This window comes from Hyposmocoma kahamanoa, unplaced genomic scaffold (assembly GCF_003589595.1).
Source record: "Hyposmocoma kahamanoa isolate Upper Pololo Valley unplaced genomic scaffold, ASM358959v1 102, whole genome shotgun sequence".
NCBI classification, from domain to species: domain Eukaryota; kingdom Metazoa; phylum Arthropoda; class Insecta; order Lepidoptera; family Cosmopterigidae; genus Hyposmocoma; species Hyposmocoma kahamanoa.
This window is the reverse complement of record NW_020653337.1, coordinates 10326353-10342500: the sequence shown is the minus strand read 5'-3', so window position 1 is coordinate 10342500 and position 16148 is coordinate 10326353. Positions and strand designations below refer to the sequence as shown.

The 16148-nt window shown below is 36.0% G+C and overlaps 2 protein-coding genes across 2 annotated transcripts in view; both read left to right on the top strand.

Moving 5' to 3' along the window:
• Positions 1 to 16148, top strand: part of LOC113233431 (long-chain fatty acid transport protein 4-like) — a 111053-nt gene that overhangs the window by 37409 nt on the left and 57496 nt on the right. The window lies entirely within an intron of this gene.
• LOC113237394 (long-chain fatty acid transport protein 1-like) lies at positions 1961 to 15449 on the top strand. The gene is made up of 3 exons (XM_026473834.1): positions 1961 to 2127; positions 11737 to 11890; positions 14291 to 15449. Exons 2-3 carry the CDS (start codon positions 11764 to 11766, stop codon positions 14449 to 14451), a joined length of 288 nt encoding a protein of 95 aa, XP_026329619.1. The 5' UTR covers positions 1961 to 2127; positions 11737 to 11763; the 3' UTR covers positions 14452 to 15449.

Sequence of the window (16148 nt, the reverse complement as noted above, 5' to 3'; positions counted from 1 at the left end):
ATTGCAATAAAACGGCAATTTCATACTTTAACCCCTAATATTATATATTTTCATTTGAAAACTAAATTGCGATTAAACGAGAAAATTTGAGTTATAATTATTAATACAAACATCGAACACTTAGAAAAATTCCTTCGATCCGGCCGAATTCCAACCGACGTTTCCTAGCAAACCGTGCCAGACGCTATGCCAACTAAGACACGAAACTACTTTGCTAGGAGATGTCGGTTCGAATCTGGCCGGTTCGAAGGAAAGTGTTCGATCTTTGTATAATTAATAATTATAACAAACCAGGAGTTATTTCACAAAAAAAAATTAATTTATTTAATAATAATTTCCTTGATAGTTTTAGTAAGGCGTGTGATGAAATGAACTGAAATGAAATGAATGTCATCACTGGCATTACCCTGACATTCTATTGAGACTCAATTGCCATTGCAACTACATTTTAGCAGAGTAACAAATATTGTCATAATTGCAATATAATTTCAATGGAATTACAAAGACCTGTATATGTAAAATTCACTCTCGCATTGAAAAGGCCCAACTTAAAACGTTCAGGGAATAAGTCTGCAGGCAGGGAGTTCCAATCTATAGCCGTGCGCCATATGAATGTGGAAGCGTAACGCTTCGTGCGAATCTTTGGAATATCCACGACATAGGGGTGGAACCCAAGCCTACTTCTAGTTCCCGAGTGATGGAAAGGCGCAATTTAATCGTGTAATTCCATCGCACACTCTCCGTGATATACTTGTAGAATACCGATAAGCAGGCAACTCTGCGGCGGTGTTTGTTCAATCCTAGTATCAATAAATACAATGCAATATTTCAGTGGGAGGTATAATCCACTCTGTGTATTACTTCCTTGAAATTTAGACAAATATACTCATTATCACAGTTCATCATTTTGAACCCACTTCAACCCTCTGCTGGGTATAGGGCCTCTTCTTTATTGCGCCAATTTTTACGGTCATGTGCCATCCGCATCCAGTGCGATCCTCCAAATCTGACGATATTGGCAGACCACCTGCCCACCGGCCTTTTTACTTTTCTTGACCACCATTCTGTGACTGTTTTCCATCGTCCATCGTCCGTCTTCTCGTCTAACCAAATAATCACAATTACTAATAACCAATGGTCGGAATAGGCTGTTCCAAATGAATAGATAAATATCTATATATAGATACAAGGAGTAACATGGGGTGGTTAAAACCACCAAATATTTACTAATTACTTTTTTCAAATTCATGATGAAGTTTAATGAAAATCGTAGATAACTATATATAGTAGTAAATATAAATATTGTTCGCCGGTTCTTAAACCTGAGTCCCTGGCCCCGGCGGACATTGCCATTGCCGGGGAATACCCATTTAAAAATACAAAATTAATCTTTTAGACCTTGGGAGAGGCGAGAGTCTGAAATAGATGACTGCCTCCGTGGCCGAACCGTGGTCTTAGGTTCGATTCCCAGGCTGGGAGAAATATTTCTACGGCCTACATTTATTTCTCTCATGAGTTTGGGTGTAATTTGTGGTTGTCTTATGTGTGTGTCTATGATACCCGCGACAAAGGGTGTCCCTAGTGCGGGGCTATGTTGAGTGTGTGCGTTATTATTATTATAGATATCCGAAATAATAAGTATCCGGATTAGTTAAAATAAGCTTTTGATTATAGCTCAAAAAATGTTTACGTTGGTGAAAGGTTTATATAGAATCTACTACATTTTTTTACATGGTGCCCCTAGAATTACTTTAAAATGCAACTTCAGCTTCCTAGTTGAGTAGTTTTATCTACAATGTAGTAAAACAATATCGAGAAATCTGGACTTAAGAAAAAAGTTATTTATATTTAGTGATTTTAACTACTCTATATCACTCCTTGTATCTATATGTAGACATTTATCTACTCATTTGGAATACCCTATTCTGACCATTGCTAATCATATAATAACTAACTTTTTTGTTCCCAGGCGACATTCTAGTAGCCGACGAACTGGGCTATCTGTATTTCCGCGACCGCACTGGTGACACCTTCCGTTGGCGCGGCGAGAATGTCAGCACCACTGAGGTGGAGGCCGCCATATCCAAGATCACCAATCATAGAGATGCTGTTGTCTATGGTGTACTAGTAAGTTCCATAATGTATATCGAGTTAGGTTTTCGCGTTTGTAACATATAGGAAATGAAACTATTTTTTCGGATATAAAACGCGACACGTAAAGTCCCCGAAACGTTGGATTGTTTAAAAAAATGCGCAATTTTGATCCGAAAATATAGTTTTATTTCCATAATGTAACTGTAATATATAACTATGATTTTGACAACAAATTTCACTGTTCGAAGAGACACCTATTTTTGCAGTCAAGCAGTAATGTCAGCATTACTGTGTTCCGGTTTTGAAGGGTAAGGGTGCTGGTGAAATTACAGGCACATGGGACTTGTCAACTTATGTCTCAGGGTGACGAGCGCAGTGGCAGTGCCCTTTGAGCTGCACTGCAACTGTTATGGACGGGCGTGTCACAGTACTGTAACTGCTTTGTTCCATCGTCCATCCTCTCATCTAGCCAAATAATCACATTCATTCCCAGTAGTTCTATGTACTCAGTTCCACATGGCACAACTGTAAACCAAAAGTTCCATGCATTAAACTAGTGGGAATAAATTTAATTGTTCACAATTACTAACAACCTTGTAATTTCAATTTAAATTCAAATATTGTAATTTCTTTAGCAAATTATTTATTTATTGAATGTCATGATTCTTTATTACCATGATTTTCGATTTTTGTGAAAATACTCTACTGGTTTGTTATTGTTATTCATACTCACTCGATCTATCTGGATTCGGATCACTAGTCTTTTAATAGTAATAACTCAGCTGGTGAAAAGCGGTGGCCCGGGCATGGCAACAGACGCTGGTTCGAGTCCAGTCAGACCGAAGGAATTTTTGTTATGTTTGATCTTTGTATCAATAAAAGTTTGAGACCCAAATCACAAGCTCTACTTAGTTTTGGCTCTAGTCTCCCAGAATACATTACTCTAAGCTTATATAATAATATGTATATAGGATTTTCCGAAAAGGACATAACAATTTTGTATTTTAATAGAACATAATAATTGAGACTGCAGTGATTGTGCGCAGGAACTTTTCACATTGGTTCCACCTTCGGTTAACAAGGTCCGGAACACTCCATTCTAACTTAACTGCCTCCGTGGCCGAACGGTTACCATGCCGCACTGACACGCAGAGGTCCCAGGTTCGATTCCCGGGCCGGGAGAAATATTTGTATGGCCTACATTTAGTTCTCTCGTGAGTTTGGGTGTAATTTGTGGTTGTCTATATGTGTGTCCATGGCACCCGCGACACAGGGTTTCCCTAATGTGTGCGTTAAAAAAGAAAAAACTAATCTATTAACTATTTTGTCGTTGATATACCACCACTAAGCATTTGCACTAAGCGCTTTGCTTCCTCCTTTTCCAATGCGTACGGCAAAGGAATGGAATACTCTACCGGTATCTGTGTTTCCCGAAAAGTACAATATTCAAGCCTAGATATATATAGGTATTTTTTAGGCAAACGCGTACCATCGTCGGTCACATCGTCGCTTAACATCAGGTGAGATTGTGGCCAAGCGTGTGTCTATTATTTATAAAGACATCGATGAAATTTATTCCAGATGCAGTACACATGTTATATTTAAGTATGGAACTCGACTTCGTTCATATGACCACCGCGAGCACGGTTGCAGCGATCATAGAGCCGGACAAACAATCGATTCATTGAAGAGAAACTTCGAGAATCGTCTAATCTCGCGAAATGGTCCGGTCGAATGGCCACCTTCCTCGTGCGATCTAACGCCGTTGGATTACATTAAGTCGTTGGTTTGTACCAACAAGCCAACAACGTTAAATGAACTCAGAAACTATAACAAACGCGGAAGTGTGGTGGAAAATTGGCTTTAAAGAATTGAACGCGGCAAAAGTGCTCGTGGCGGTCATATGAACTAGATCGAATTCCATCCTTAAATGTAACATGTGTACTGCACCTGAAAATTGAATTACAAAATTATTATGTTCCTATTGATAAACTCGTAAAATAAATATATCTACTATAATGTTTCTTTGTTTTGTATTGTGGAGGTAAGTAAAGATATAATTATTTATTATTATACTATCATATTTGGTAAGAAAAGAGGTTTATTTCGTACGTGTAATTTTAATGTCATATTTCGAACTCGTCACTTCATTATTAAGGGCGCGATTAGTTGATAACCGCATATAAGTGGAACAGTGAATCAAAATGCACATACTTTGAAACCTTGCATCCTTTGTCAAGGGTACAGCGACACATTTAAAGCGCGTGAGTAACATACTACGCTTCGCAGATCATCGACCTTCGTACCCTTTGCGTTATCATGTTATTATTGCGTTACAATTTTTTACACATCGTTCGAGACAAAACGTTTATTGTGACATTTTATACCGGTCATTGTGTTAGGATGTTGACACCCCTCTTACATTCGTTCCACGTCCACAGTTACTTATCTATAGTATACTTATACTATACTTATGTATAGTATACTTTCTATATAACAAAACTTGTTACTTCATGTCGACTTTGGAGATTATAGGGGCGTTAATGGTTTAACATTACAAAAGCATATCGACAAAAAAATAAAAAACTGTTACGGCTCATTAAAGTCCATTTATGAACTTAGACCTTTTCTGACTAAAGAGGTAAAACAGCGATTGGTAGATAGGTAGTGGTCTCTTAACGTAATTATGGAGGGGCCTTGCATACATGTAAAAGTCGAAAAGAAAATTCAAAAAGTCCAAAATTCATGTATTAGGTACTGTTATGAGGTTCCTCCTCGCGCACACATTACTCCATATCTTAATACATTTAATATTTTAAGTATGATAAACCGCAGAGTTTTCAAATTAACACATTCGTTTATAATTTGCGGGAGTCCTGTACTCCTGCCCACCTGGCTAAAAAATTAAATTGGAACTTGGAATAGGGACTGTAGCAATATATTGTCGATACTGTTTCCTTCTTTACAGATATCACCACCTGCTAGAAGAACGGTTTACCGCGGTAGCTTTAAATTCGCCTTTTTTTTCCTCCTCCAATAAGAAACTCAAAGTCGTCTTGCATTTTCAAAAGTAAATGCAAGCTTTGGCTACTTTCGAGGCAATGATCGGCAAGTAAATGGATGTATCTTACATTCTTATATTTTTATTTTTATTTTTAGGAGTACCTAAAAATAAAAATATAAGAATGTAAATTGAAGTTTATGAACTACTGTTCATCCCTGCCTAAACTTCAAATTGGAGTATTTTGAAATGGAATGTTTTATTTAACACTGGTAACATCATGACAATAGGATTATAAGTTTAAGTTTAAGTGATATGTGTATATTTATAGTTAAGTGATAATTTTTTGGAGCTACTCGAGACGCGTCATACAACTACTGTCATTGGAATGTAGCGAGTTTCTTCAAAAAGGTAGGGTTTGAAAAACAGCTTAAGCGAGACTCTTTCCTTTTTATCTACACAATATATGTAACTATAGATGATTTTAATAAAGACTAAATTGTTATGCAAATGTAGATAAATAAAGCTCTTTATTATTATTATAAATTTGAAGCCTTTGGCTGTATATTTGTCTATCTATGGCCTCGTAGCTTACAAAAGGATGGACTTATCTCAGAGCAGTTTTTTTTATTTGGATGCCAATTTGATCGGGATGGTTCTTAGCTATATTTGTAGTATTTGAACATCATCAACGCTTTTTTCAGTTAGTGTAATATCTCAGTCATAAGATGAATATTTTACTTCCTCTTGTCCGATCGACTTGAAATTTGTTATACTACGGAAATCCTATGTTTCAATAATAATAATAATAATAATAATACTTTATTTCGGACCAAATTAATCAACCATAGTTAGTAAAGAACTTAGGAATAAAGTTAGTATGATACAAGTCAAATATTAAAATTAAAATATGATAAAATTGCTTTTTATATTTAAGTGCGTGAAGGCCACGATTCAAACTTAAAATAAATAAAAATTATAAAATTTAAATTCCAAAAGTATAAAATCATAAAATAAAATTAAAATACTATCACAAAATAAGTTTAAGATTTAAGATTAAGGTTTGAAAATTACATGAAATATAAAATTGAAATTGATTATCACGTATGAGGTATCGTACAATTTTGGACTCTATTATATTATTAATTTATAGTATCAGACATATTTTTGCTTTGCGCGCTTTGTGAAAAGATAGCTCATCTCATGTCCTGCGGGGTTGTCAACTTGAACTAGTTGCGCCTTGGTTTAATTGACAATCAATGTCATCAAATCGTGAGACAACACGCGTGCGGATACACTTAGCGGACGCTATTGTATTACATAGGCATCATCTAGTTGAACGTTTTTCGTCTACATCTTCACGTCGCTATCAGGTGAAATTGTGGATATACGTGATTGCACTTATGACTGAATTAATGGATTTATTTCCTGTTTATAATTGACGCTTTTGTACATTGCAAAATGTCAATTTAAAGGACAGCCTCGCAATAGATACGAAACATACGAAGTGTGTTACATAAATAAAGCCTCATTCTCATGGTGGGTACGCTTTCTTTATCGATAAGTGAAAGTACTGTCCTTAAGAGACGTTATCAATTCATAAGTAGGTAACATCGTCAAACGTAAACAGAATAAATAATATTGTTGAAGCGAAAAGATAGTGTGTGCCCGATATAAAAGTTATCAGTTTAACAATAAATTGTACATCCGACCACGTTAGGGCGCGTTCCCACTATATCGTCACGTTTTATTATCGTCGGACGACTGTCGTGACTAGCTGTTCCCACTAGATCGTGACGACAATTTATCGTTTCACGACAGCCTCCTTGACGTTTGCACGACAGAATCGTTTGATGCACTGCAATCGCTTGTATGTTCTTTTGGAAGCAGTTAGTGTGTGTTCGCTCCAAATGGATGAAGACGAAATTTTAATAATGTATTACTTTTTAAAAATGCGGAAGAGGAAGCAAACAAAGAAAAGAAAGTTTTGGGTACATCCAGTGCTACTAAAATTAATTCCATTAGGGTTATGTCAAACGTTTATTAATGAACTGAAAAGTGATGATAGAAAATTTTGGGACTATTCAAGAATGACAATTTCCACATTTAATAGTCTATTAACACGACTTGGACAGCACATTACAAAAAAAAAACACAATGTATAATTAAATTTGAACAAAACTCAATTCACAACAAATATTTAGACGTAACTTGTTTTTCCCCCTCGATTTCGGGTTTTAACCCGATTTAAACCCGGTGTTAACAAAGCGCCGGGTTAAAACCCGGGCGCTTGCCCATTTCTGGCTACGACGCAACAATACCGCAAAGCGAGCAGAGGGCGCGGGGTAAGAGGGGAGGGCAGGGCGCAGACTACGTGCGGACAGCAATAAATAAAACGTGACGACAATAGGAACTGCGACAATCTGTCGTCACGTTTTTGTCGTGACGTTTTTTTATTGTCTGACGACTGTCGTTCTAGCTGTTCCAACTGTGACGACAGTTTGTCGTTGTAACGATAAAAAATCGTGAACGACAGTTAATCGTGTCGTGCTATATGTGAACAACTTCATTTATATATACAAGCCACGACACTGTAAACTACACGACAATCTGTCGTCACGACATAGTGGGAACGCGCCCTTAGCATGTTATACGTGTGGCGCACTATAAGTTTCTTGAATGAATAAAAAAAAATACTATAAATGATTACAAAATGAATTTATTGTTTCTCAAAATATTCTCCGCTAGCGTTTATGCACTTTTTCTTACGAATGAACCAATTTTGAAAACATTTATGTCACTCGTCCGTGACAATCTCTGAAACATATTTTTCATACTCTTCAGGCTCTTGATGAAAATCGTTGACCGCGTAACTGGTTCTTAATTTTTGGAAATAAATAAAAGTCACAAGGCCAGGTCGGGACTGTACGCGGTATTGCTCATAAGGTTGTTCACCTTCAAAAATTCATTTGTCTGTCTGGCCGTGTGAGAACTGGCATTATTGTGGTGCAAGATGATATGGCGTTTACGGTTATTTTTACGGAGTTTGTTAATAACTTCCGGCAAACAAATGGTCGTGTACCAATTACTATTCACGGTACAACGATTCTTCAAAGCAACAGTAGCCACGTGTCCAGTTTTATTAAAAAAAGAAGCAATCATCCGCTTAAAGGCACTTTCCACGTGCGCTACTTTGGTTGGTTCCGGCTCATCTCGAAAGACCCATACACTCGATTACTGCTTTATTTTGGGATCGTAACTATAAATCCATGTTTCGTCACCTGTTACTATGTCCCACACCAAATTTGACGCCCCTTCATTGAATCTGGTAAGCATGGTATTGCACCAAGTGACGCGATCCGTTTTTTGAGCCTCGGTCAAATTGTGTGGGATCCACCGAGAGCACAGCTTTTTCACACCCAAATGTTTGTGTAGTTATTGATTATATGTCACTCATGCCTATGCCTAAAGATGCCCGAATGTCAAGGTATGTCACATGCCTGTCTGTTTTGACCATACGGCGCACAGCATCGATGTTTTTGTTGTTCACAGCAGTGGACGGGCGACCATCACGAAATTCCTCACTGAGATTCACACGACCGTTTGAATTCTGCAAATCAGCTATAAATAGTCGTCTTGCATTGTGCTTCATCGCCAAAAGCAGTTTGAAGCCGAGCGAAACTCCGCTCAGCTGTTAAATTACACTTGTTGTAGAAAATCATACTACAAAAATTTTCACGAGTTAAATCCATGGTGATGTAGACAACCAATTTCTAAAGTGACGCCACAATGTAAAATCAAGTGCAGTCAGATGAAAGAAACTGTATTCTACAGCCAAAGAGTTCCATTTTCAAATGTTGTAATTATTTTTTTAAATATTCTTTATGTAAGTGGCCACTTCCGGAAACTTATAGTGCACCTTGTGTAGTCCCAAAACAAATGACGTTGTTTTGCGAAAAGGTTTTGAGTCATTATTCTCGCAACGCGAATTTATGATAGCTTTGCAAGAAGATGCTGTGATGTATCCATCTCATCATCTCCGTGTCATAAGTCTCGATTACTGTCGGAACCGATGTTGCCAAAACGCACACAAAGTGATAAACACTATGAAATCCTAATAATGGTTGGTCATAGTTTGTAAAGATGTAGCACATTCTGGATTGTGAATATAATTTAAACTTTACCCAGTCTATATATCGCTGAAAGTTCAATACTATTTTTGCAAGTTACGACGTTTTGATTTTATATTGAAATTTTATTTAACATGCTGCCATCTTGGGGCCAGTAGCTGGACTACGACGAACGTCGGGCATGTCATTAGATTAAGCTCTACTGCATACGCAGTCCTTAGAGTACGTGTGCTTACAGATGTTGCTACTGCTAGACTAGTTTAGTTACTTCCATGGTATAATATCCTACGGGATTTTCATATGGAGTAAAGCGACAGAGTGATTCGTTCTGTGTACGGTTTAGGTTCTCGGATTACTCTCAGAGACAAGTTTAAGCAGAGTGGTATGATGACTGTGGCATCAGTACATTTACTCAAATATTTTGTACGCCCATAAAATATACATAATTCCGTTAAGGAAGAAAGAGTCTAAAGTCACGGTACCACGATTTCGTCTCGCTATGGTATTGGTAGGTCAAAGAAGGTAAACGATTATTTTATGGGGAACTGTATACATTTTAACAATAATATTCCGTAGCATATGATTCAAAATGTATTCTATCTATAAGTTTATTTGAAAAAACGCAATCCCTAGAGTTTCTTGCTCGTTCTTCTCAGGGAGGCCAGTGTAGTGAACGAGCAATAGCTTAAAAAATGTAAACGTTTTCAAGTGCAAAAATTGTACCTATGGAATAAACGATTATTTGACTTCGACTCATAAGGGTAAAGAAACGATTCGTGTATACTTTGTTCCTGATATGTGAGCAAAATTAGATTTTCCTCTTCTCTTACTAATACAATATTTTTACATCTGAATTATAAAATGGATGACCGGGTTGAGGTTTCACTCGAGGTTTCATCTTGAAACAGTTGGGCGTATCAAAAATAGCTCAGAACTGTCCCAATTTTAGTAGCATTAGAGCTCCTTGTAAGATAGTTCGTCCAGGGTAGTACTGCCGCCTTACCTATTTTTGCCGCCACGCAATAATGTGAGCATGACTCCGTTCCGGTTTCGAAGGGCTGATGAAATTACAGGCACATGGGACTTGTCACCGTATGTCTCAGGGTGTCGGGCGCAGTGGCAGTACCCCTCAGATCTGTCATTTAAAGCACTGAGTGGCGCTGCAACTGTTAGGGACAGGCGTGTCGGGATTTTTTATTATAATACAGGACTTAGTATTATAATAAAAATCCCAATTGAACCAACCAAAAAAAAAAAAATTATTTGAGATCATATCCGTTTAGGAGTTACATTGCCAAACATAGATATATACAGATACACACTGAAAGATAAAAACTTCAAATTTATAACACCCATTTTTGCGTCAGGGGTTAAAAATAAAGCTTTTGCCACCGGAATTTACGTATAATCTTTATCGACCCTTCATGGTTTAAACGGGAAATCCGTGAAAATTTCTTCGGACTTGAAATTTCTTTCGACGTCTTGGAATCGGCTGCCTAAATGAAATTTCTAAAGTAGGCCTGGGTTATATTTTTACAGAAATTAACTACGAGTAACATTTTTTTTTTATATTGTATCGTATCTATAAATGTGATCATTAAACAGAAAAGAAAGAATCAAAGAATTAGAAATTGAAGTGCGCCTGTTTATTGTTAATTAAATGCTAAATGAATCGTTCTTTTCCTTTTTGGCTTCAAAGCATGTATATTTTTGGCATTGGTTCAAGACTTCCAGTCTCTGTCTGGATTGTTAGGTTTGTCAGATAGCGTTGATACAAAATCTTCTAATGGAAATGCTATTTAAGACATACAAAATCATTATTAACTTCGAACTCAAAGAAAAATTCCTTCGATGTGATAGGATTCGAACCGACGTCTGTGCCATACCAAGGCAACCGCTCTACCAGCTGAGCTACTCGAAGGATTTTTTCTTTGTGTGCGATCGTTGTATTAATATTTATTACAAACTAGTGGAGTAATTTCCCAATAAAAAAATTAGTAACACGGTAGTAAAACGGGTATTCATTGCCATCTATGTATATTATCATATTAATATTCAATATATTATAGTTTATTCACATTGCAAAACGGGGATAAAAGCTATGAAACATTTTAATATTTATTTGTACACGTACCTTACCACAAAGTCGATTCATCACGTAAAAAAATTATATATTAAAATAATCGATTCATCACGTAATTACCACTTCGTAATGTTAGTACCTGAGTGCAATGTGAAAGTTAAAAATGTGTATAGTTTATTTTTATTTAAAAAATCGCTTCTCGAAGATAGTCTTTGGTTGCACCTCTTTTGCAACTCGTAATGTTCTGTCCTGATATTAGTTGGAAGAAATTTATTACTTAAATTACTGATACTTATGGTAATTATTTATGTGCAACAAACAATACTTCCCTCATTTATTGATTACAGGGTTCTCGTTACTTTTGTTCATATGAAAGGCCTTGTTATTTACTTGTACATTGTCATAATTTAAAATTATGTTTGCCCTAGGTTCCGAACGTAGAAGGTAGAGCGGGTATGTGTGGTATAGTGGACACAAACGGAACTTTGGACCTTCACAAGTTGGCAAGGGACCTAGTAAAAGAGTTACCTCCATACGCTAAGCCGGTCTTCTTGAGGATTATGACTAGCATGGATATGACAGGTAAGTTATTTACACAAATTAATGCATTTTACTTGCTTTAGGGAATCACTACTGTTGTCGACGCGGAATCGGCGTAGAGCGCCCGCCCATTGGGCCACTAGTGGCGATCACTAAACGCGACCATTGCGTCTCGTAGACGGACGACATTTTTTATATTATAAATAAATATTTAGCACTTGCAGCGTCTTTTTGACCCATAGTATTTTTTTAAATATGATAATCGTGACCTCTCAAAGTAAATCTAAATGAAAAATAGTTGTATTCATATATGCTATTTTTATGTCTAACGCTGGTTAACACCACTGTAGAATTCAACAAACACAAAACAATAGTGGTTGCGACTGGAGGCTCCTTCGAGTGGCTTGACATATTTTTTGACATTCAATTATTTATATTTTCATTGATACATTCATCAAAAGTGTCTAGGGATAAAGCACATTTTTGCCAAGTACTGAGAATCAGGATTTTTTAAACTATTTTTTTAACAACAATTTTTTTTTTGGGTAAATTTAAAATTTTATAAATAAATAACTAATTTAACACATTTTTAGATATTTTTATTTAATTTTAATAGGGTAATCTAACATTTCAAGAAAGTACCTTGATCCCTAGACACTTTTGATGTGTGTACTTAATGTGTAACTAGCAAAATAATTACTTTACTAGGGAAGTATTTAGAACAGTTTTGTTATTGTAAGTAAAACTATAAATATTGTTTTCTTAATTTTTAACCTTTTGTTTATAAAAATCAGAAGGAGGTATTATCCACTCTATTATTGAAACTTTACCTATTCTGATATCTGATGGTAATAGCACCGTGACCTACCTTAAGAAAACAATTGTAAAAAAATTGTATTCCTTTTTAAAAGACATGCTTTTGTAAAAACAAACACTAATCTAGAGTTTTTATTTTTTTGGGACGTAATGTTATATACATAAGACGTAATTTCCGTTTTTAGCCCACATTTGGCCATACTAGTACGCATAATAATATGGACTGAACAAGATGTATTATTTATGTGTTTATCGCTCTATCGATTATTTAAAGTCATCTAGTTAGTTTTGAGCCCTAAATTGTTGGCGCCTGTATTGATATTTGCTATGAATTTTTATGATTAAAAAATTGTGTAACATTATTATTATAGCCTTTATTGTACGCGACTGCTAGGCAAAATCCTCCCTATTTCCTTCCACTCTTCTATCTTTCCATTGCCATTCAATGTCTGTAAAAATGTTAGTAGCAGTAGAGCTCCTTGTCAAAGAGTTCGTCCAGGGAAGTACTGCTATCTTACCTATTTCTACTGCCAAGCAATGTGAACATTATTACAGCGTTCCGGTTTAGAAGGGTAATAGTGCTGGTCAAATTAGGCACATGGGACTTGTCAAATTACGTCTCAGGGTGACGGGCGCAGTGGCAGTGCCCATAAGATCCTTGCGATTAAAGCTCTGAATAGCACTGCAACTGTTATGGATAGGTCACCTTACCACCAGACGCACAACTGGTTCGTCCCGACACTTGGTATTAGAAAAAAAAGCTGTCTTGTCCTGCCCCCTTCCACTTTAATTAGATTTTTTGTTATTCCGTATTTGGGATTAGGTTAAACAATTTTAGATCCGTTGTATAGAGTAATATGTAAAATGCTAACAACCAGTAGAGCTCCTTGTATAAGAGTTCGTCTAAAGAAGTACTAGACGGGTAAGGGTGCTGATGAAATAGCAAGCACATGGGATGTTCAACTTATGTGTAAGGGAGCTGTGGCAGTGCCCCTCTGATTTTTGCAATTTATAGGCAGATAAACTGTTATGGGCAGGCGTGTCGCTTACTATCAGGCGCATGACTTGTTCGTTCCACACTTAGTATCATAAAAAACAATCTCTCTGGACTATATTACTAAAATCATAAACAACAACTTGGTTCATGACTTTTTACAAACCTAATAAATTTACCAAAAATAAACTGAAGCTTTTGTTGTACTATCTGACTCTTTTTAGACCTGAATTTGATAGTAAGGTAGTAAGTTCAAACGTGTCCTCCTCGAGGACTACCACCCCCAGTTCCTGCGTTTTGCATCGGACTGATATTTGCGTTAGCGCTTTCTATTATTGCCGCACAAAGTTACCTTGCGTTTAAGGCGATCTATTTAAGTATTCATAATTTTCTACCATAGTAATATATGACGAATTATTCAAAGTCATGGAACAAAAGTTATTGTACGTGATATAGTCCTGCAAGGTTGTTAGTATTTTACAAATGCATTGGACGCTGCGAAACTTTGTGTTTTGATTTTATTTAAAATTCCGCAACATATCGAGGTATGAACACGAAACTAATCATTATTTAAAAGAAAAGTAGTCAGCATCTACAAATGTATTTACTGATATCAATATTGTATTCCACAGGTACGTTCAAAATGAAAAAGACTGAGCTACAAAAAGAAGGCTTCAATCCAAATAATGTGAAATATGATCAGATTTACTATTTGGACCCGAAAGCAGGCACGTACTTGCCTGTGGACAACGATGTCTATCGACGAATTTGTAGTGGAGAAATTAGACTGTAAATGTATTTAAGTAAAATGCTTTTTGGCCAAAGGCGGGGTTGAACTTGATGTTATTAGAAAATGAGGATGATAAAATACTTTGGAAAATAGGTGTAGAGAGAGTCTCTGACTTTTATTTATCCTTTGTAGTTATGAAATAAGAACTATAATTAACGTGTCAGTACGACAAGTTGTTCTTACTTTCCCGCTAGCGACATCTGATATCATCTATCTATCTTATTCATAGTCATCGCCTCGTTTCTGGCCTTAAATATGTTTTATAATACTTTTTTACCTGTCATTGTCATATCAGTTTGATACAAACAAGTCTTTAGAATACGTTTCCACTTAACTGAAATCGCCATGGAGCTGATATTTTTTAATTCTCTCATTTATAGCATTTATCGATATGCCAAATATATATATGTTTTTTCCTTTTTATTCTTATTTTATACTCGGGCACAACGTAATATGCGTTCAAACATTTCCAATTAAACGCGGTCAATGACTAAATGAACGAACAATAGTATTGCTTGACACTAGTTTCTTAATAAGAGCAACCAAATTACTCAATCCGTAAAACAAATAACTTAAGGGTTAAGTATATATGACTTCTTGTACACAAGTCCAACGTAGAATTTTCACAAAACAATATAATAAATGCCTTAACATTTTCATTATGTTTGTTTATGAATCGTGTCACATTTTCCATGTGTGTTTTTATAAGAATTGCAAATATACTCTAGGATATAACGTTTTGTCTTCATGCAACACTGTTGCGTCCTTATACACGCTGTATACAATATTCAATATAATATTAATTATTTTTATAGCCTGTATGGATAAGGTGTATGTATGTATTTGTAAATATAACATTCCCCAAAGTTAATGAAAAAATCTTTATGTATTTTTTATAATCTGTAGATCTGATGTAACAAACTGTGCTTTTACTTTTTAAATAATTTATAAATATTGTGCGAATAATTGTACTTAATACATTGACTTACAATTATATGGACGTCGGGTCCGCGCTAAAAAGTGTCCGCACTTATAAGGCGCTAAAATCGTATACAGAGCGCCAAACTCCGCTTTAGTCTTCATTTGTTCGACTGACAGCGCGATACTGCGATGACATTACAATTTAAATTTCGAATAGGTTGACTTGGGACATTTTTTTCGTGGTTTTTGTATTAGACCCGTCGTCCATTTATTTGTATGTCAATGACTTAATAAAAATATCGATAAGTCTTGGTATAAGGGATATTAGTGTGGAAATTTTTGAATTTAATGAAATGAGGTAAACTATCTACACGCATAGAATTTAAAATGGCCTACTATATTATGTAACTGAAAGAGGTGGAATAAGGCATTTAAAGTGGAATAAAGAAGAGACGTTTCAGCAATCATTTATGAGCCTAAGGCCCAGGCCTTACAGTGACCTGTCGATTATTTTGATACCTCTGGTAGTGTGCAGAGGTCCCCAGCTTATCTGTGATGATGACAAAAAGGAGCTAACCCCACACATTGGGTATGTCATATGTTACATTTACAAGCAACAGTCATAGACACAAACAGCTTCACTTATATTATAAGTAAGATAAAATGGTGTCTCGGCTCGATTGATGGCAATGAGCTCGATTTGTGTTGTAAGATTTGAAATATATGGTAACCAAAATCATTTGCCAGTTTTCCCCTGCTTCAGTGTAACATTTTCCATG

Coding starts and splice junctions, on each gene's coding strand:
- LOC113237394 (XM_026473834.1), top strand. CDS start 11,764: ATGTGTGGTATAGTGGACACAAACGGAACTTTGGACCTTCACAAGTTG. Junction 11,891..14,290: donor GACTAGCATGGATATGACAG/GTAAGTTATTTA, acceptor TGTATTCCACAG/GTACGTTCAAAATGAAAAAG.